Source organism: Tyto alba, unplaced genomic scaffold (assembly GCF_018691265.1).
Source record: "Tyto alba isolate M040663 unplaced genomic scaffold, T.alba_DEE_v4.0 Super-Scaffold_1, whole genome shotgun sequence".
In the NCBI taxonomy this organism is placed as follows: Eukaryota; Metazoa; Chordata; class Aves; order Strigiformes; family Tytonidae; genus Tyto; species Tyto alba.
Genome location: NW_024881261.1, coordinates 37,195,678 through 37,216,369, shown reverse-complemented (window position 1 = coordinate 37,216,369; position 20,692 = coordinate 37,195,678). Strand labels below are relative to the sequence as shown.

Sequence of the window (20,692 nt, the reverse complement as noted above, 5' to 3'; positions counted from 1 at the left end):
CATCTTTTTTTTCCCTAAAAGTCTGCCTTCTGGTGAGCTTCCCAGGTCCCTGATGCCACGCTGTGCCCCGATATGCTGCACCAGTGTCTCTAGCAGAGGACGTGGCTGCTCAGCTCACCTCTGCCTGCAGCACGAGGCATCCCAAAAAACGGGATTCCTGCAGCACAGAGAGAAACCTGTTTCCAACAAAGCTTTATTCCGTGGTCAAACAGTGCGTTCATTAGCAAATGGAAGGACCTGGAGAGGTTTCAAAGCAGTTAGGACCCTGGGGCAGGCAAATTCCCCATGTGCCTTTCCAGCTGCAGCCACTGGGATGGGGAGAGGGAAGCACTGGAGGCACTGGGCAAGCTTCCCCAGCAAAGCTGGGAAAGGGGCTGAGCCGTGGGTAGCAATAAAGCACAAGATCCCATGCTCAGGAAGTTAAATCTGTGGTGGGGGCGTCACTGCTGGCTTCTCCTTTATCCGGTCCTGTGGTCGGACCATCTTGAACTTGCTCTTGCTGAAGCCAAAGCCGGATTAATCAAATCCAGGGTGTCCCCAGCCCGTTGCAGAGGCAAACACTGTTTCCACCAGACACCTAGTGTGAGAATTCGGCGTGGTCCTGGGGTTGCTCTGCCCAGGCACGCTGCCTGGTACGGCTGTTGTTCAGGTCTGACAGTGTTTTGGTATGACTAATGTTTATGTTTGTCTTAGTGGCAATTTTTTCCCCACTTTACAACAAAAACAGAAGCAAGAGAAAAAAAAAAAAACAAAAAAACAAACACACCCTTTGAGTATCAGTGTCTACCACAAGGTTTTTATCTCCTCGCTGGGGGCTGAGTCACGCTGGAGCCAGCTTCTTTTGGATAAGTGATGCTGGGGTGCTGCGTTCGGACGGAGGGTGCTGTGAGGGCACCCACGTCCCCCAGGATTTAGCAGGGTCCTCTGGCATGGCTGAAGGCAGTGGCCCTGGGGATGGCTGCTCTGGCCGTGGTGGCCCCAGGAGGGTTTGGGGAAGCCAGCCGGAGCGTTTCCCACTGCCCACTGCGTGCTGCCGTGCCTCCGCTTCTCCACGGGGGCTCTCGGCCACGTAATGGGAACATCCTCCAGCACCCTCCAGATGAACTTTCTAAATTACAGGCATTGAGGAAAAAAAAAAAAAAAAAACAAAACAACAAACCAAGCAAAAAAACAAAACAAAAAAAAAAAAAACCCCAAACCTATAAACATCCTTTTTTTCTTTTAATCAGCACTGATTATAAAACAAACAGAAAGGAATATTCCGGTGATCCCAAGCCGAGGATAATATTGCAACAGAAACAAGGCTCTTCCTGACGTGTCCAGCTGAAAACACGGCAGCCTCGTAAGTCTGTGGCTGTCTCAAAAGGCTGGTGGGGAAGGAGGGCTCCATCAGCAGCAGGGAGCCTCTCCCCTTCCTGTTTTGCAAAGAAAAAGGTAGTAGTAAGGTTGGCCAGTGACCCTGTTTTGTCTCACAGTGGATAAAGTACTTCACCATCCGCTCCCAGAGAGGATGTTCAGTCAGAGATGCAGAAACAGGTTGATGTTGCAGAGCTTAAACCCCTGGCAATGAGTGAAATCCTTGGGGACGCTTGCAGGTGTGGGTTGTCCTTCCTTCCCTGCATCCCCAATTTTCAGCTAGTCTGTGAAATGTGAGCGGTACAGAACCATGTTCTTCTCCATAGAAATAGGGAGTTCAAAACCAAAATCCAGACAAGAGAGGTTCACTTCCAGCCCCAGGGCAGAGCCAGGGCAGGAGGCAAGGACAGGGCTCCTGCGTTCAGCTTCATTTTTCAAGGCTTTGCCCGTGGCCACGCTGCCCTCCCGGGGGGTCTCGGCTGGACGAGCGTGGTGTGGTGGTTGCCTGGCCTGGCCTCTCCCGGCTGTGGCTGGGGGATGTGGTTTCCTCCGGGGTCTTTAGGCTTTGAAGGAATTTGGTGAGTCGGGAACAGGATCTGGAAAAGAGCAGACCCGGGGTATTAGTCCAGCTTGCAGCTGCAGGAATAAGCTTCAGGAAGCCGCCAAACTCTGCTCATGCATGGAAAACACAAGGTCCTTCCCATCCCCAAAGCCCTGGGATTTGACGTCCCACATAACACAAAGTTTGCAGCTGATATTTAACCCCCTCCTTTCCCATTTACCCCCCTCGGCTGCCCCTTTCTTTCCCAGCCCTCCCACAGCGGTCCCCGGAGCGGGGCTCAGCATCGCCAGTCACTCACCCAGCGTCGGGAAGAAGCAGTCCCCGGGGCCGGGGGGGGAAAGTGGGGTGCCAGGCTCGGAGAGCAGATGCTGGCCGGACTCAGAGGGCTGCCGGGTGGCCATGTAGGAGAGCTGGGGTCGGGGCCGCAGCTCCGTGCTCGCCGAGGGGACCGCCTCGAAGACGGGGTTTTCGATGCCCTGGGCGCTGCTGCGGGAGAGGAGAAGGTGTGAGAGGGGGGTGGGGATTTGCGTTTTTAATTCAGGAGCCTTTTTTTTTTTTTTAATCCCTAGGGTTTTGGCTGAGCGCTGGGTATAACCAAGCAGGGCAGGGAGCAGGTTGAGGTGGTGGCACCTCGGCAGAGAGCGAGCGGGGAGCCCAGCGCAAGGCGGGGAAAGCTTAGCCAAAAGGCACCGTGGTTTTTGAGCTCTCCTGGGGTGTGGGGAGCTGCATGCCCTTGGCACAGGCAAAAAGAAAGGAGGCATTTCCCACTTGGAGGGAGGGAACAGAAACTGGCTGCCTAGAAAGGGACAGGACCCCGGGCATGGGTGCTGCAAGCATCCCCCTCACTGTGCCCCGCGAGGATACACTCCAGCTTCCAGGGGAGGAGAGGGGAGGACAAGACCCTTGCAGGGTCAGGGATGTGGGCAGAGGGAGTGCGAGGCGGTGGGGGGGAGCTGGAAGCACGTGAGGTTCCTCACCTTTCCATCCTGACGAGCTCATGGGCACCTGCCAAAGACAAAACAGTTGGCTTGAGTGCACGAAGCCCAGTGTCAAGCCCAGCCACGCTGCCAGCACTGTTTTCTGGTGTCTCACCCACGTCCAATTCATCCTCTTCCTCTGCATTCCTCCCTCCCTTTACCCCTTCTTTAGCATCAGCCTCTTCTTTGCTCGCAAGCAACCTCCTCCGCAGCCCAGCCTCCTTCCAGATTGAAACCACAGGCTCCGAAGAAGAAGGGGGAAGGAGGCACTTTTGCCGGCATGGGGTGAGGCGAGGCGCAGCTGCGGCGCCTGGGCTGCAGCCCGGCCCCACTCGTGCCCGGATGCACCCAACCACCCTCCTGCAACACCCCCCCCCCAGGGCTCTGCAAAACGCCGCCCCGGCATTCGGCTGCCCCTGCATTTGTCTGGGCTGCACCCCAATATTTATTTCCTCATCCCCTTTACCACAGCCACGGCAGATCCCGCAGGCTGTGTTACTTAGGTGTGCTGGCTGGCTGCATGGTGAACATCCTGAGCCAAGACACACAAGTTTTGGCCCAGACTGTGTCGATGGAAAGCGCCTGGTGGAGAAAACCTGTAGCTAACCTGGTCCGAGACACCCCAGAAGCAAATGTCCCTGGGTTTTGCCTTCCCTCTTGGGTTAAATGGCATCCAGGGGTGTTGCTTTGCAGCACAAGGCAGGAGAACTGCACACCGGCCGTGGCAAAATGGATGCGTGAAGGCACACGGCCAGTCTTTTCGACTGGGGTCGGATGTCGAAAGGACAGTTCCCGTTCTCGTGGCTGGCATCCTGCCCACTGCTGCTGCAAAACCCACTTCTCCAAAGGGTTTGCTCAGAGCCGCACAGCCGCCCGCCGAGCTCGGTGAGAGAAACCGCAGGGCCCCCGGCTTGCCCAAGGCCTGATGAAATGGCTCGGCCCCTTAAGGTGGTGCCCCTTTCTGCTTAATTACTGGAATCACTGGGAGCCGAGCACGGGCAGGAGCTGGCAGCTGGCTGCACCTCGGCGCTGCCTGGTTTTCTAGGGCTAAGGCAGTGGGGGCAGACCTGGCTTGCTGCAGTCCTCTTCCCATAGACATGTAAGGGGTCTTTTTAAAGCTGAGAGGGAGAATAAGTGCAAATAATGCTTTTTTTTTTTTTTTTTTTTTTTTTTTTTCCCAAGCACTGAGAAGGCAAAGCTTCTATCTCAGCTGTAGAGTGATAGGAGGGAGGGGTGAGTAAACCAGCTGGCCATTGCTTGGACGGGGAGGAAAGATCTCAGCAGGGAGGGGGCCTGACAGCATCTCTGCAGTCTCGGTGTCCCCAGCACGTTCCTGGGGTGCCCTGCAAGCATCTCAGGCCCCCCCCACCCCCACCCCACCCACCCCTCCAGCAGCCTGCAGGCATGCCCCATCCTTCCCAGGACAGATTTGCGGGAGGTACCCAGCAGGGACATGTCTTTGGGCCACTTCACACAGTGCTCGTGGGCCTCAGGGCAGCCGAAGCAGCCGACCCCAGTGGGACACGTCCCACCCCATCAAGGCCACGCTGGCACAGCCCAGGAGATGGGTGTCCCCACCTGTAGCTGGCGAGGGAAGGGTACGTACGTCTGCTGCTGACGGCTTGTCGCTGCTTGTAAATCAGGAGCAAGATGAGGGGCAGGCAGAGGATGCCCACGATGCAGGCGCCCGTTGCCAGCGCGGCGGCTGTGATATCTGCAACAGAAGAGGTTTCCTTGGTTTCCTCAAGCCACAGCAGAAGCACGGGACAACCCCACCGTTGTCCCACGCCCAAAGAAACGTGGATCCCACACGCACAGGCTGTCTGTTCCTAGCTGGGATGCACTGCCAGTTGCAGAGATAAGCTCTGAGGCATCAGTTTAGGACCTTGAGCAAAGTCCTTCATTGCTGGAGGACATCCCAAGGTCTTTCTTTGGTCTTCTAGATATGGGGAGAGAAGCAAGGGCCCTGATAAAACCCTTCAAAGTCAGCAGAAATTCTCCCAGCAATTCCAAAGAGTGATGGCTCCGACCCATGGCCAGGTTGTCAAAATTAGGCTGCCTCAAGTACTCGAGCATCGAAGGGCTCGTTACCCAAGGTCCCTGCTAACGAACATGCCCTTGCAGAACGCTACCCATGGGGCTCCCCAGAAGGGCTGGCAGCCTGCGAGCACATCTGTGGCCATCAAGGTCCATCTGGGACAACTTGTGGCAGGGTCAGGGGGCTGCCTAAATCAAGGGCAGGCTCAGCTCAAGCCTTCCTTTGCTGCACATCCACCTGGGGAAGCGGCTTCTTGCTCCAGGTGTGTGTATCTGGGGGGTGGGGAGGGAGTGGGAGGAGAGATTTTTTCCCCTTTTTTTTTTTGCCTGGCAGGACAGGGCGTCCCAGCACTTGAGACTGAGGGTTTGAGACAGAAAGCACTACTCGTGGGGAGCAAGGGACAGTTTCCCATGGCTGGGCTGGCCCCAGCCATGCTGCAAACCAATTTTAGCAAAATCTGCTCATTTAGCAGCCAGCAAATGGGGGCAGACAGGGCGACCCACCAAGAAACCACCTGCCTAGCGAAGTGTGGGCACGTCCAGTGTCTAGACACAGCGCTGGGGGAGCTTCATGTTGTCTGAGCGCTCAAGCAAGATTTGGGTTTCCCCTGCTAGAGCATCTCTGCTCGGAGCGAGGTGGCATCTGCTCGGGATGGCAGCAGGGTGTTGCAAGAGCTTCCTGCGACTCTTTATTCTTTCTGTCCCTTCCCATCTGCTCGTGGCAGCGGCCGCTAAATCCCCCATTGTGTTTTGGGTGGGGAGAGGGGAGCTCAGGTGCTTTATAACTACAGGGTGGATGCTTTCCACGGGCTTCAGGAGGGTCATGTCCAGGTGACAGGCCAAAGGAGGCTCTCCTCAGCCTGGGGATGCATCTGTGAGATGCACCCCGTGGGGACAGCCTTGGAAATCACCCTCCTGACACCTGACTGTGAGGTTGCATCTGGACACCGGTGTGTTTATAGCAAGCTGCCGTCCCTAGGGAACTACACAGGCCAGGATGGTGAGCAGCGCATTGGACAGAGGTTGGTTTTTTTTTTTCCCTTTACCTTTGCTGGTGGCAGTATGAAATGTGCAGTTCTGAAGCCCTTCTCTGCCTGCAGAGAAGAGAAAGGAGTGTTAGATCTCAGGGGATTCACTCAGGTACCACAGAGCTCCCACACCGGTTAGCTTTGCTTGCCTTTGCTCACCAGTATTGAGAAAATCAGCCCAGAGCAGCCCAAAAGCAAGAGTTTAATCCTGGGAAGCCCACACTAAGATTCCTGCTGCAAGACCCATTTTGCCTCATGACGGCAGGGCCCGTCCCTGGCCATGCAGGCTAATTTTTTTTTTTTTTTTTTGGTCTAAAAGAAAAATTATGTGTCCTAACGCTGCAAATCAAGGTCAGGAGATGCCTTTCCCTCCATCTCGTGACTCCATGGGCAGCTCTCCCTGCTGGGCTGCTGCCCCGAGATGATCTGCAAGCTCTGCATCCCGAGCAACGCCTAGCACCCGCACTCGGGCTTGGACCACCAGCCAGCTCCTTTTCTGCTGAGGTTTGGTTTCCTCTCTCCCAGAAAGAGGTTGAAGAAGATCAGTGAAACTATGTAGCACGGATTTTACTGCGTTCCATCCTCTTGATTTATTTTCTCTTTATTTTTCTCTAATGTTCCAGTGCTCTCTGGCCCTAATTCAAACCTTCAACATCTGCTGCTCTTTGCCTCTTGCAACACCGCTTGGGGCTTTCAGCATCAGCACGCCCTGCCTCCCCAGCCCTGGTGCTGCATCCTCCCACCAGCCCTTTATCTTCCACCTTTTCCTGACTCACCCTGGCATGGATGGGGGCCTGGCAGGGGCTCCCCTTGCCCACCCACCCCCCCCCCCTCACCTTGCTGGATCTGCAGCTCCACGAAACCGTGAGCGACCTGCAGGGTGTGGGGTTTGCCGTGCTCTCGCCTGGCCTCCACGGCGTAGCAGCAGTAATTCCCGCTGTCCTGCAGCGTCAGGTTCATCACCACGATATGAAAGGCACCGTGGTGGTCAGGGACAAATTCCACCCCGTGGTGGCTGCCTTGCCCCCCGAGAGGGGATTTTTGGGTGCTGTTGCCCGGCGGCTCGTGGTGCCTGCCCAGGTCGTGGTGCAGCTCCTTCTCGGTGACGTTGCGGATGTGTTTTTTCTCGGAGCAGCTCTGGTCGCCGTTGCTGCTGTAGTACCAGGTTTTGTAGAGCAGATCGTGGCGGTCGGCGAGGGGACCGCTGATCCGGCAGGTCAAGGTGACGTTCTGGCCCTCGGGGCAGATGCAGAGCGAGTATGGGGTGGTGATCAGGAAAGCTGCTGGCCCTCCTGCCGGGGAGAAGGCACGGCAGCCGAGTCAGACCCTACAGCCCTGGGCTAACCCTGAGTTCGTAGCAAAACGGGGGTCATCCCCACCTCCCCCCCCCCCCCCCAAAACAAGCACTGCAAACCCCACCAGTGCTGGCGGCAGCAGGATGGGTGGGAGTGTTGCAGAGAGAAATCTGAGAGCATCAATATCAGCCTGCAGGCAGAGGGTAAAAAAGACTTCACCCATGCCCTCAGGGCAAGAAAAACTCATGAGCTCCCCACATCCCAAGACAAGGGAGAGGGGCAGCATGCTGTGAGCCCTTTGCTTGCTCTGTAGCAACATCCCAGCAGGGCTGGGAGCACAGCTTCACCCTAGAAATAATCTTTGGAGGAGAGGCATGATTTAAATATAGTTGAGCATCAGCTTTGAATAGCAGTGGGGTGGCAGAAGTTTGCCCGGGGCTGGCAGAGGTGTGGGGGAGAGCTATGGGGCTCCAGACCTCTGCAAAGCATGCAGAGGGTGAGAAGAGGGGTATGGCTCATGAATGAGGAAAAACAAGTGCTGCTGAGCCAACTGAAAAAAAAAAAAAAAAAAAAAAAAAAAGGAGAGAAAAAAATAAAAAGAAAAATAAAAAGAAAACAGCTAGGAGGAGCCCATGCCCCCAAGATCAGGTGGGGAGCAGGTCCCACCCTGCTTGTTTTTCAGCCCCTGGGGAGGAAAGGGGGAAATGGCTGACACTGACTGCAAGGAGCTGCTTGGAAACGAAAACAATTTTCAGAAAGAAATTCCTGACCTCTGTTGGCTGCGAAACATGGGTGGGAGGCCTGGCAGAGGCCCCGGGAATGAGGGGTGTACTGCGATGAATGTTACTGGTCCCGTCCCAGCACGCCAGCAGAGGGTACTGGTGGGTGAGGAAAGCTGTGCATGAGGGGAGAGAAAAGAGCAAAAATGGGTGAGTCTTTGGTGCTCTGGCCCTGCCGCCTCTTTGCATTTGCAGAAGTACATTGCGTCGCCTTCAAAGGCTGAAGAAAAAGCATATTTGCTTTAAATTATTGAGCAAAGGAGGTTCCTGGGGCTGATTTGCAACAGAGAAGGTGGTACGGGGGAAAGGTGTTCTTTTATTTTGGTAACATCCTGTTGTGCCATTAGCTCCGCCACTGTTTCGTTTTGAGGTTTTTCACTTGCTATATCGAGCAGTCGTCAATCACAGGCGGGGTGTGCAGCGCCTGCCCGCAGGCCATCCACCCCGGGGCGAGAGGCTCCCCGTCGCCAGGCTGCCCGGAGAGCATCCTCCTCCGTGCAGGGTCACCGTGTCACCGCCCCGGCACAGGGCTCCACTCGTGAGAGCGAAACCGAAAATATTCCCCACCACCACCACCACCACCCGGGGCCTTCCCTAACTCCCTCGTGGTTATTTATGGCTATTAGGAGGATGGTGTAAGGACAGCCATGCGGCCCCTGAGTCCTAGCAGCCTGCCTGAGGGTGCTTTGCAGGGGGAAGTGGGGTTTGGGGAGGGGATCTGCCCCATCAGACACCCCCCCCCCCCCCCCCAGGTCTGCAGCATGCGGTGCCGAGGAGTCCCACGGAAGCGGGGATGGTGTGGCCTTTGCCAAACAGCCCCGGCTGATGGCTCCAGCCTGTTACCCACGGCACGTGCAGCAGGGCATCCCCGGAGCTGCGCTGGGACAGCGGTTTGCATGGCCCGCCTTGTTTTCAATCCCGGCTTCTCCTCATCCTCGGATGCTGCTGGGGCCGGGATGCTCGGCCGCACCGGCTGGGTTTTGCCATGCAGCAGGAGCAGGTCCCCCCCACCTCCTTGCCAGCTCTCCGAGCACAAAAGGCACCTCAGATGTGTTGCTCGATACCTGCCGCAACGGGAAGTGCCCCATTCACATCGGGGGCCCCCTGGGAGCCAGGGGAAGGGAAGCCAGGGCTCTATTGGAGGAAGCGGCACTTCCAACACCTTGCAAAAGTATCTGCGGGAGTCTTTGTTTTCCACACCACCCCCCTGCCCTCCAATAAAACGGGGCCATCCCGCTCATCCCCGCATAGCTTGCAAAGCTCTGCCTTGCTAAATCGTCCAGCCTCCACCTCCGGGGCTTGATGGGAACCGTCTGGATGGAAAGTCAACACAGCCCACGCTTTCGGCAGCGGCGCCCGGCCACGGGGAGGGGCAGAGGTTACCACGTGTGAGGAGCCTTCGGCATTACCGACTTCCCTTCTTTCTCCTGAGCAGGGGAAGGCTTCCAAAAGCCATCGAACAGAGGAGAAAACAGCTGCGGAGGAGAGCTGGTGAGGCATGGCATGCCCCATAGCAGCGCCAGGGAGGTTGTTGTTCCCTCCCCAGGATGTACCGAGGCTTTAAAGCCGTGCTAGATCCCAGATGGTGCCCGGAGGAAATGTCTTCTGTCAGCATCTTTACACTAAAACTCCTGGATCTCTATCTCCCCCGGGTGCTGTCGGCTTTTCCATGCCCTGATCCCAGGTTTGGCTCCATCCCATCCCGGTCAGACCGTCCCCTTTGAAGTCAGCGCTGCTGGCAAATGCCAAAATAAAGCCAGATGCCCGTCTCTCCGCATCTCCAGCCGAGAGAGCCTGGACCCGTGGAGGTCTGAGCTGAGAGCTGTTGTCTTGTCACCATCTGGTAAGACAGAGGAGGTCTCAAGCAGGTGCCAAAAGTGTCCCTCTTCATCTTTGGCCCCTCTATATCTTCAGCTTCGACCCGTGGCGTCGCATCGGTGCAGCACAGAGCCTGGTGCAGCACTGGTACATCCCTGGTGCCCGCACCACCACCTAGCTTGCAGTCAGGGAACTCTCCTTTCAGCGAACATGAAATGCAAAAAAAGAGCTAATTCCAAGGAGCCTGTCTTGCTTTCCCAACCAACGGCTTAAATAAAACAGGATTTCATGCCAAATTCTGTGTCGGTGGCCAAAAACCTCTCCTGACTGCTTCTCCTAACTTTGGTCCCCCGATCTGGCGAGCAAGTGTTTGATTTACACTCTTGTGACTTAAAGAAGTGATTTCCACATCACACCACCTCTTCTGCAGCCTCTGGAGAGGAAGAGGCTGCTGGGGAGAGAGCGGCTGCTCAGTGCCGGAGCAACAAACTTGGCTTTAATTCATCTTCTGGAAGCTTTTGTAATGGACTCACATGAGAGTGCCACAAGCCCCATGGCCACTCTGCTGTCATTATGCTTCAGAGTTAACAGCCAGATGAGACGTGCAAGGGCATCCATACCTCAGCACAAGTACTTACAGCGGGAGAGGAAAAAGGAGAGAAGAAACTTACTGAAGCCCTCATCTCCTGCACCCTGAGGAGCCAAATGGCTTTTCAGTGGCAGAGCCTCTCCCTGGGTACCCATCATCCAGGCCTTGGGGAGATGCTGCACCCGCCGGAGGGTCCTGCCTTGCTCCTTTTCCAGCACAGCCCTGTCTTGGGGACAAGGTCACAATGCCAGGTTTGAGCTTGGGATGCAATTTTGGAAAGCTGCTATTCCTCAGATGGAGAGGAGCCGCTTCCCCATCCACCTAGCTGCCAGCATCCCCAAACTGCGTGGGAGCTGGATGTCTCCAAGGGCTCTACTTCTCCATCAAGCCCTGCTAAAATTAGCCAGGGGTTCAGAAAGTTTTGGCAGGCACACGGTTGCACAAAGCTCAGTTCCTCTGGCCCCAGGCTCCTGTTGAACATCGGTGTCCAAGCTTGTGGCGTTGAAGCAAGCCTGATGTTCAGTCCCAGCACCCCAGATGCATAAAGGAGATAATCCAAAGCCCCACAGAGATGCTGGGAACCACTCCCTGATGTCAAGAGGCTCGGATGAAAAGCAAAGCATGCTTCAATCCACACCAGCCAGAGGAGACAGGAGAAGGGACCCCCTGCCCCATTGCAGGGGGGTATCATTTCTTCCTGGGGATGTCCTAGAGGCAGTCACTTCACCATCCCCAGACAGAGGGAGAAGCCAAACCCAACAGGATGATTGTCCTCTGTCTGCGCAGGGCAGGGAGGGACCATGGTCCTTCCCAGCTTCGTTCTCTGACCCTCTGACCACAGGTGAACCCTGGTTTTAATTGCTACCGCCCCTGTTTCACTGCCTGGCCCCAGTTCCCCGATACGGAAACGCTGCCTGCCAGGGCTGGTGCGGAGTCAGGCATGAAGCAGCCCCCCCCTCCCAAAGCATCCCCCCCCACCGTGCTGGCGAGCGGCCGGTGAGCTTCCAGCGCTGGGAAGCGCTCACTCAGGGGGAAGGGAAACTCGGTGGCCGCACACGGTGGTCCTGCCCCGGCTGCCCACCCGGAGAAGCTGCCTGGCACGTCTCCGAAATTACAGCGGAGCAGAGCATCCTTAGAGAGGGCACCCCAGCCCTGCTCCCACAGCCCGCCTCTCTGCGCTCCCCCCAGGGCTGAGGGAAGGATCCTTTCACCGCGGCATGGCTGGGGACCTCCGCAGTGCCGGGGCACAGTGCCATGCAGGAACGGGGCAGCTTTTCCAGCTTGGGATCCCTGGCAGGGGGACTGGCAGGGGCAAGGGGTGCTGCTTTGCTTCCACACACATTAGATGAAGGTGAAGGAGGAAGGAAGACAACCCAATCCCAGAGTTTTAAAACAGCTGCTCCCCTGCGGCCCGTTTCCCCCGATGCAACAGGCATCGTGTGAAACGCTGGCTTGATTCCCCACCCCCCCCCCCCTCCAAAATCACAGGGTGGGAAAGTAAATAACCCCCCCAAATGCCCCAAATTCCTCATGCCGAGGCACAGCCCCAGCCGGGCTGACGCGGTGCCCCAGCGAGGAGAGTTTCTCTGGGTGGGGAGGAGAGAAAAGCGAGCTGGAGCTTACCGTGGGAAGCGAGCAGGCAGAGCGCGGCCAGCAGCAGCCCAGCCTGGTGGGACGTCGCCCCCATCGCTGCCGGGGGTGGCCGGGGGGGTAGCTCGATCTCTGCTGAGCCACCCGCACGCACTGAGCAGCCCCGCAGCGGCGGCCGGACTCGCACCCACACAGGAAATTTCATTGAGATATTACACGCAGCAACGGAGAGAACTGCGAGCACCCCCAGGAGGTGAGATGCGGCAGGGAGCTGTGGGCAGCACCCCAACCCGGCACCCTGCCCACGGGCGATGCTTCACTCCCCACCCGTTTGTGCAGCGGTGGGTGCAGCTCCTGGGTTTTTTCCTTAAGGCACCGGAGGGTTAGTTCGGAGCAAACGGGCCCCTCTGCGTGTGTTTTCGGGGTGCACAGGAGGTAGCTGAGGAGGGTGGTCTCCGTGCTGGGGACGTGTGGGTGCTCAGCTGCGAGGGACTGGGTGCTGGTCGCCAGCCCTTCCCTGGCAGGAGCTGATCCCTCGGGGCCAGTCTCCAGCTTGCTTCATTAAAGTGCACTTTGCTTGTAATTACTGTTTCTTTCCCATCTTTGTGAGGATGAGGCAAGCAGAAACCCTCCTGGGATGAACGGGAGGCAGGTAACTCAAAGGGTTGCCAGCTCAGGGAAGGGAACTGAGCTTTCCCTCAAAAAGGGGGAGCAAAGCATCCCCTTCCCACAGCCCATTTACACATGGGAGGCTTTTACTCTGCCCTCAAATAACAAAGCAGCACCGTGGGCTGACTCACATATTTCCTTCTGGATCTTTGCTTCGAATTTAAAAGACAGCGACAAAATCTCCGGCTGCGTCTGAGGGCCACCTCGATTCAAAACGATGTTCCCTGGGAAGTGGATCCTGGAGACACGTGGAGGTTTGCAAACCACGGGAAACTTTGGTGCTAACCTGCTCTGAATTTGGAGCATGCAGTGGAATGGAAAAGTAGCTAATTACGCTGTGGCTTTGTGGTTTTTACAGCAAGCACGTTTGTGATCGTCACATCAAAACTGTAACCTTTGTGTGGCTGGAAGAAATTTGTTGCTGGGGGGAAGGTGCCGGCACAAAGTCCAGAGGCTCCCAAAAAATGGTTTAGCATCCCGAGACCCCATCTCTGAGCTGAGCCCTTAGGCAGGGTGGCACGCTCTTGTCGCCTCCCTGTGCCCAGGTATGTCCCCACGGTGACGTGCCCAGAAAACAGCCTTCAGTAAGGACGTCCAAGTGCCTGGGCAGGGCCAGGTACAACTGGAAGAGGATCAGGACAGGCTGAGCCTGGCTGGGGGTGAAATTGTGGTCAGCACATAGGTGATGGGACCTGCAGGAGGTCAGCCCAGTTGTCCGAGATGCTCATTTTTGTTCCTCCCCTGAGCCCTGGCAGCATCATCTCCGGGTATTTTCCATCCTACCACATTGCCATCCTCGGTAATAGCAGCCAAGGTGTCCCCAGTGTCAAGGTGAGGACTCGCACATGCTTCATCCAAAGGCAGCAAGGCACAATGAGGATCACTCTCTGGCTTTCCCTCTGCCACAGGCTGCTCCCTGGTGTTGCCAACAGGGGTAAAAACTGGGTGGAAAGGAGAGGGATACCACAGAGATGTGCTTTGCTTGGGAGCAGGGGTGTGATTTAATCTCTCTATGTTTATCTCTGTACCCAGCCATTACCTGGAGATGTGTCTGCAGCCATGGCTCATTTCGTTTTGTGTCTCTTGGCAGGGTCGAGCCCACGATGGCGGTTGACCTCGACAGGTCCAGCCTTCCTCAGCCAGCTCCCGAGGTTGCAGAGCCAAGCCCTCTACGGTGCTTAATGCAATGTCCCCATGTCCCACAGGCCACCACCACAGTGTACGTCACCATCCTGGATGAGAACGACAACGCTCCCATTTTCCGGCAGCAGCTGTATGAGGTGACCCTCGACGAAGGTCCCGCCACGCTCAACGCCACCCTCATCACCGTGCAGGCTCTGGACCAGGATGAGGGACCCAACGGCACGGTTGCGTACGCCATCACCGAAGGCAACATCTTGGATACCTTCCACATTGACAACACCACGGTCAGTAAGGATGCCGGCCCCATCCCAGACATGTCCCTGTCCCTCTCCCTTAGCTCCCGGCCACTCTTCCCTCTCCTTGCAGGGAGAGATCCGCACGATGAAGGAGCTGGACTACGAGATCAGCCACGGGCGCTACACCTTGATCGTCACTGCCACCGACCAGTGCCCCATCATCTCGCGACGGCTGACGTCGACTGCCACAGTAAGGAGCTGCCGTCAGGGTTGTGACACCGCAGCCTCTTTGGGGTTGAGGAGTTCCCCCTCATGCGAGCAGTTTCACATCTCCTTCCCAGTGGTCACCAATCACTTTTCCCAGCAGCGGCCAGTTTGTCCGGTCGCTGTCACCCCAGTCCCTCATGGGGGCTGCAAAACAGGGACATGGGCAAGGGATGCTCATGGGTTAATTAGCCCAATTTTTTGGTCCTTCAAAGACACAAACAGAAGAAATGTCTGGGAATTGCTTTTACGTTGCATTATATTGTCTTTAGGTGTCCCCTTGGCTCTTCTTGCCCGAAGGAACAGTAGACAGTAAAGCATTGCTAGAGCATTAATTTCTGCTTCATCTTTACCTTTTCAGATTATTTATCTGTTTTTTAAATTCTTTGCATGGACATTATTTAAAGCCTCTAGCCATTTTTGCTGCTTCCCTCTATAGCTCTTCCATTTCTCCTGGAGTGTGGTGGCCTGAACTTAGTGCACTGCTCAAAGTGTGGGGAGGGCAGACTACCAGCTCCAAAGCAAATGTTTTGCAGGTGTTGAATACACTGACTGTCTTTGTGACTGAAACCAAAATTTGACAGGGTGTATGGCAGATGTCCATGCCCAGACTGCTTTTGGGGTCTACAAGTGGAAGAGATTGGTTAGATCTTCTGCCTTGGTTCCCTGTGGTGGACCATTATGCCTCACCCTGATATCGAGCCAAGCATTTTGTAGTTCCCCAAAAGGAGATAAGTTCTTGTGTGCAAAAAAAAAAAAAAAAAAAAAAAAAAATGAAGGGGAGATACCAGTGTGGAAGATTTCCATGGATAAAATCTGTCCCTACAAGCCTGGCAGTGCTGTGCTTCACATTTGGGCAGATGGGAAGCCTTCAGATGTGTTGGAGATGCCTTCCTGGCCCAGGAAAACTGCAGCGGAAACCTCGAGAGCTGGGGTTTAACTGCTGGCAGGGAAAGCAGTAGCTGCCGGCGGGCCACAGGCGAATGCGGAGCTTTCCCTGCTCTTGGCCCAAGCAGAGATGTGAACTTGGAAACCTTTCCAACAACCAGTACCAAAGCTCGAAGGGATAGGAGACACCCTCCCTGCTCAGCCCCGGGAGTTTGTGCCAGCAGCGGCTGAAAACACAGCTTTTAGGAGCAGGTTTAGTGATTATTTAAGATCCCGAGCGATGGGAAATCCATCACCCTGATAAGTTGTGACAGCACTTGTTTTCTCCACTGCTAGGAAACAGAGCAGACACTCAGATATACTGTTCTGTAAAGATTAGATTTAACCAGTAGCCAATGCCCATCTGATGGATTTTACTATCCTTTAACCCAGGAGGTCGGAAAGCTCCTCATTTGCAGTATCTTTCTCATAACCACCTGTACTACTGAAGCTCAACCTTTCATTAGTGACTGGAGATTCTTCTCCTCAGGCAGGATTTCTCTGCTGTGCATGTTCCCTGAAGCCTAGCAAGGGCATAACCCTCTTTGCAATATAGTATAGTATAGAGTTATATAAATGTCTTCTACATAGCATGACTGAGTTAAAAAGCAAGACTCAAGTTTGTTGGATCCTCAGCTTCACCAGCAGCCCCCATGGGTCTACTCTGCCCTAAAGCTGTTGATGCTATCCCATTTTGAGATCTGTAGGATCGATTTCTAGCCAGAGTGTGTCATAGGAAGGGATGCTAAGAAGGGAAATGTGCCAGTGGCGTTGGTGGTTGTTTGTGTTGGAATAAGGACACAAGCTGCAGATGTTTTCAGGTTTACCCAGCATTAGGAATGAAGCCCTTGGTGGAGGAAAAGGAGCAAGCAAGTGTGCAGCTGGCTGCAGAGATCAGGTCTCTCCGAACTCATGGCTTTGGTGGTCAACTCCATGTCTGTGTTTCCTGTCTACCCAGCTTGGGTTTCAGGATGTGAATGTGGAGAACATTTGGCTTTTGCATTGACTTCTCCATCATGGTGTGTGGCCCAGAGGTTGAAAAGGGCCCCACCTGCGTGGAGCTGGAGTTTCATAGTGTTACTGTAGGATGGGTGTGATTGGGAATAACTGAGTTTGAGGCTCTTAACTGTGAGCTGGACGCTTGGTGAACACAGCGAAGCCAGAAATACCGGAGGTATTTTGTGATGTCGCCCATCCATGGCTTCCCACACTCATGGCCAGCGGGCTGATCCCTCCTTCCATTTCTCTCCTCTCACTGCCCTCCATCCTCTTGTCCTGACTGCAGGTGCTGGTGAACCTCAATGACATCAATGACAACTGTCCCACCTTCCCACGGCCCTACGAGGGTCCTTTCGATGTCACGGAAGGGCAGCCCGGCCCACGTGTCTGGACCTTCCTGGCCCACGATGACGACTCAGGACCCAACGGGCAAGTGGAGTACAGCATCATCGCCGGGGACCCCCTTGGTGAGCGGGAACACGGGGGTGTCACCTCTCCTTTTGCAGCCCCATGGAGGAACCTGGCTTGTGGGAGCATGGGCGGGAGTGTTTCAGAAAAGCCCTCCTCCCTCCCAGGCTTCTGCGAATTCAGCCTTTCGACACCAGGAAATCCTGTTTTGAGCAACAGGAAACTTAACCTGTTCGTGGCCAGCCAGGGGGTGGCTGGAGCTTGTGCAAGGGAGGGGAGAAATCTGCTAAACTGTAAAGGCAAAAAAAAAACCAGACCACAGAAAGAGAAACAGAGAGCTGCAAGTGCACAGCCCCCATCTCACCCCCATGAGGTTTGCAGGGTGTTTGGGGACTGAGTTGCTCTGCAATTCATGGCGAAGCTGTAGCTCCAGCCCCACCGGCACCCCGGAGCAGGAGACAGAGGAGCTGTGGGCATCCCTAACCATGGGAACATAGGGCTGTCCCTCTGTGAATAGGTGGTGACTTTAGCCCAGGGTATCTGGAAGGCAGAGCCCAGTCCTGTCTCCCAGCTGACCCCGCTGCAAAGCTTTTTTCCAGGCTGCAGACCTCATCTCGGGGGGTGTAGGGGGGGGATGGTGTCCGTACTGTGTAGCCCACCCAGCTCTGGCCATCACGGGGCATGGGCAGGTGCTTGGAGGGCTGTTGGCATCTTCAGAAAGGCCTGGCCAAGGGGCATGAGCACCTCTTATTTGGCCATTCAATCCATCCCCTGCTCCTGCTGGTACCTGGGGGTGCGTCCAGGATAGTCCCCAGCTGCCACAGTCCTCTGATATCTGCCATAACGGGGTGTGCTTTTGTCCCCAAACCCACCGTGGTGCCTGTCCCTGGCTCCAAAAGGGAGCTGTTCCCCTGGGGAATCAGGCCATTCGCAGCAGCACGGCGTGAGCCAGAGCCCCTCTGTCTCTGGCAGGGGAGTTTGTGATTTCCCCAGTGGAAGGGGAGCTGCGGGTACGAAAGGATGCTGAACTGGACCGTGAGAACATCCCTTTCTATAACCTCACCATCGCCGCCCGAGACCGGGGGGTGCCCCCCCTCAGCTCCACGGTGAGTCCCCTGGGGTGGTGTGGGGGGCTGAAAGGTGTCATTCTCCATTCCCAGCTCCTTCCTCCTGGTCTCTGCCTTCGCTCTCCTCCTCTTCCTTTCCCTTATCCCTGGCACTTTCCTCCCCAAGACCATAGTGAGCTAAGTGGAGAAGCCCACCTCTTGCCCAGGGAGGGGGCAAAAAAAGGGTGGGAGGGATGGAAATAGATGCCATGTGCCCTCACCGCTTCCTTCCCTGGCAGATGCTGGTGGGCATCCGTGTGCTGGACATCAACGACAATGACCCCGTGCTCATCAACCTCCCGATGAACCTCACCCTCAGCGAGAACGCCCCTGTCTCCAGCTTTGTTACTCGCATCCTTGCCCGGGATGCAGACGAGGGGCCGAACGCCCTCCTGACCTTCGACATAACGGCGGGCAACACGGAGAATGCCTTCTACATCAACAGCACCGTACGCCCCCGGGGGGGTGGGATACCGGGACGCGGAGGGTGGGCATCCATGGGTGCTAACTGGCATCCTTGCCCCGGCAGGAGATGCCCCGGGGGAAGTGCACCTCACTCACATCCCTTGTACCTATTTCCTCGTTTTTTCTCGGTAGAGTGGCATCGTCTACGTAAACCGCCCGCTGGACAGGGAGCGGGTGGCAGAATACAGGCTGACCATCACGGTGAAGGACAACCCCGAGAACATACGCAATGCCAGGCGGGTAATTACAGACACTGCCAGGGCCTCCAGCGGCACAAGCAGCAGGACGGGTGGAAGAAGGGGTTCCTGCTGTGGCCAAAAACAGGCGGTGCATTTACCCGCAGCACTTCCAGTAGCAGCCTCGTCCCTCAAAAGCATCTGGGGGTCACAAGGAGGGGTCTGCAACCCCTCCTCGGCAGAGAACAGGACCACTAGGATTTAGGGCTAGTCCAACATAGCACGCTGACTCTGTGCATCAGCAGTAGACGTCACGGAAGGTGGGACAAAGTTGTGCTGGAGAGTGGGACAATCACAATGACACTGGAGCATCTTTTGGCCCTGCCAAGATGTCCCATGCATCACCCTTCAAGGTGCAGGCTGGGAATGGATGCCCAGTCCCTGGGTGAGGGTCCCTGCAGACCCTCCAGGGTGGTTCAGGGAGCACAGTGTCATGGTTTCACAGGGCTCCATCTTTGACCAGCACCAAGGTGGAGGTGGGAGAGGTGGGAGGTGAGCTCAAGGAAAGGACGTTGCGGTCATCACCCTCTTGTCCCCGTTTTCCTTTAGGATTTTGACCTGCTGGTCATTTCCATTGCGGATGAGAATGACAACCACCCCCTCTTCACCCAGAGCTCCTACCAGGCTGAGGTGATGGAGAACTCACCCCCAGGTAGGTCTCTCTTCAATCCCTTACGTGGCTCCTGGAGACTCCCTTTGGGGTCGGGCGAGGGGAGGTATCTCCTGGCCGTCGTGGAGGAGACACAACGCTGGGCAAGGAAAGACCGCAGATCAGTGGGATGAGGATGCTGAGTGTGAGGGGCTCCTGCCGACTGCCCGGGGAGGTTAGCCTCAAGGAGACCATGGCTTTGATCCATGCTGCTGGTGGAAACCTTTCCCAGCACAGGTCAGGCACAACCCTGTGAGAAATGAGCCCTGCTTGGGAATTACTCACTTGCAGACAGGAAGAGGGGTCCATGGTCTGAGCCAAGCCCTGGGGGCAGCCTTCAGGGCACCAGCCTGCCCAACGTCCCTGAAGGGGATGGGGTGCCATCTCTCCATCACCGGCGCCTGGAGCCACTTTCCTCCAGGGGTTAGAGATAAAACAGTCCAGCCTGTCCAGGTAGACATTTCCCAGACAAAGAGCTAGAAGTATTTTTATTTATTTATTTTGTTTTGGTTTTTTTTTTTTTTTCCTTCCTGCCATTTAAATCTCTCCCTGCTTCAAGACCTCAGGAACCTCCCTGTCCTGCCATTGAGGGACATCCCAGGAGAAGGATTTGGGTGCCTCCAGGTGATGCCCTTGGTGGCAGGGTGCTGGTGCCACCCAGCTGAGAGATGTGTCTGTCTGTTTGTTTTTAGCCGGACGTCCCACCGCCTCACCTGGGCCTCGCGAGTCGGTCTGCAAGGCTGTAGCAGTTGCCCCCCCGCTGCCTCGTGCCCCCCAAGGCCCCGCTCTGTCACCTCCTCCATCCATTCATTGCCATCCCTCATGTGTCCCCGGGGTGGGAAGGGGACAGGGAGGGGGGTTCTTCAGGGGGCTGCCACCCTTCCTAACCCTTGTCATCCCACCCAGGGACTCCGGTCACAGTGCTTAATGGACCCATCCTAGCTCTGGACAATGACGAGGGCATCAATGCTGTGGTGACCTACCAGCTCCTGGAGGAACCCCTGGACCTCTTTGTTATCGACAATAGGACAGGTGGGGTGGATCAGCAGCTCCCCGTCCCCAGCCCGGGACCCCCAGGTAACCATGAGGTCTGTCACCGGGCTTTTTCCCTTCTCCAGGTATTGTTTCAGTGAAGTCTGGTAGAGTGATAGACCGAGAGGCTTTGGAGGACCCTCACCTGGAGTTCACGCTGATTGCTTATGATGTGGGGGGCTGAACAGCACTGCCAGACTGACGGTGACCATCCTGGATGAGAATGACAACCGCCCCATCTTCCAGCCATCATCCATCACAGTGCGGCTGCTGGAAAACAGCCCCCCAGGTCAGGAAAGGGCTGGGGCTGGATGTGAGGGTGGGCAACAGGGAGACTTGAGTTTGTTCCTGGAACTGTGAAGATCCAGGTCTCAGTGTCAGGGCTGGCCAGGATGGCGTTGAAAGGAAAATTTGGGAATTGGGGCTGCCCACATTTGCTTGACTAGATTTTCTTTGGACCAGAGGCTTGTTGCCACTGCCCTCTGACCCTCGCTTGAGTGGGCTGTGTTCCCCCTTCCCCAGGCTTC

General features: G+C 56.0%; 2 protein-coding genes across 3 annotated transcripts in view; one reads left to right on the top strand and one right to left on the bottom strand.

The window, feature by feature from the left end:
- LOC104359722 (cadherin-23) overlaps nt 1-20,692 on the top strand; it is a 167,077-nt gene that overhangs the window by 133,786 nt on the left and 12,599 nt on the right. For both annotated transcript variants that reach the window (XM_042793017.1, XM_032992378.2), the window contains 7 exons: nt 13,906-14,127; nt 14,210-14,329; nt 16,556-16,736; nt 17,650-17,783; nt 18,023-18,232; nt 18,381-18,488; nt 19,034-19,136. In XM_042793017.1, coding sequence (XP_042648951.1) covers nt 13,906-14,127; nt 14,210-14,329; nt 16,556-16,736; nt 17,650-17,783; nt 18,023-18,232; nt 18,381-18,488; nt 19,034-19,136 — 1,078 coding nt within the window. The remainder of the gene's footprint in view (nt 1-13,905; nt 14,128-14,209; nt 14,330-16,555; nt 16,737-17,649; nt 17,784-18,022; nt 18,233-18,380; nt 18,489-19,033; nt 19,137-20,692) is intronic.
- Nucleotides 176-12,227, bottom strand: VSIR (V-set immunoregulatory receptor). Its single transcript, XM_032992381.2, has 7 exons — nt 12,065-12,227; nt 6,797-7,252; nt 5,979-6,026; nt 4,502-4,609; nt 2,896-2,923; nt 2,217-2,404; nt 176-1,952 (listed from the first exon to the last, which is right to left on the bottom strand). Exons 1-7 carry the CDS (start codon nt 12,126-12,128, stop codon nt 1,915-1,917), a joined length of 930 nt encoding a protein of 309 aa, XP_032848272.1. The 5' UTR covers nt 12,129-12,227; the 3' UTR covers nt 176-1,914.

Coding starts and splice junctions, on each gene's coding strand:
- VSIR (XM_032992381.2), bottom strand. CDS start 12,128: ATGGGGGCGACGTCCCACCAGGCTGGGCTGCTGCTGGCCGCGCTCTGC. Junction 4,610..5,978: donor TCATACTGCCACCAGCAAAG/GTAAAGGGAAAA, acceptor CTTCTGTTGCAG/ATATCACAGCCGCCGCGCTG. Junction 2,405..2,895: donor GAGCTCGTCAGGATGGAAAG/GTGAGGAACCTC, acceptor CCTCTCCCGCAG/CAGCGCCCAGGGCATCGAAA.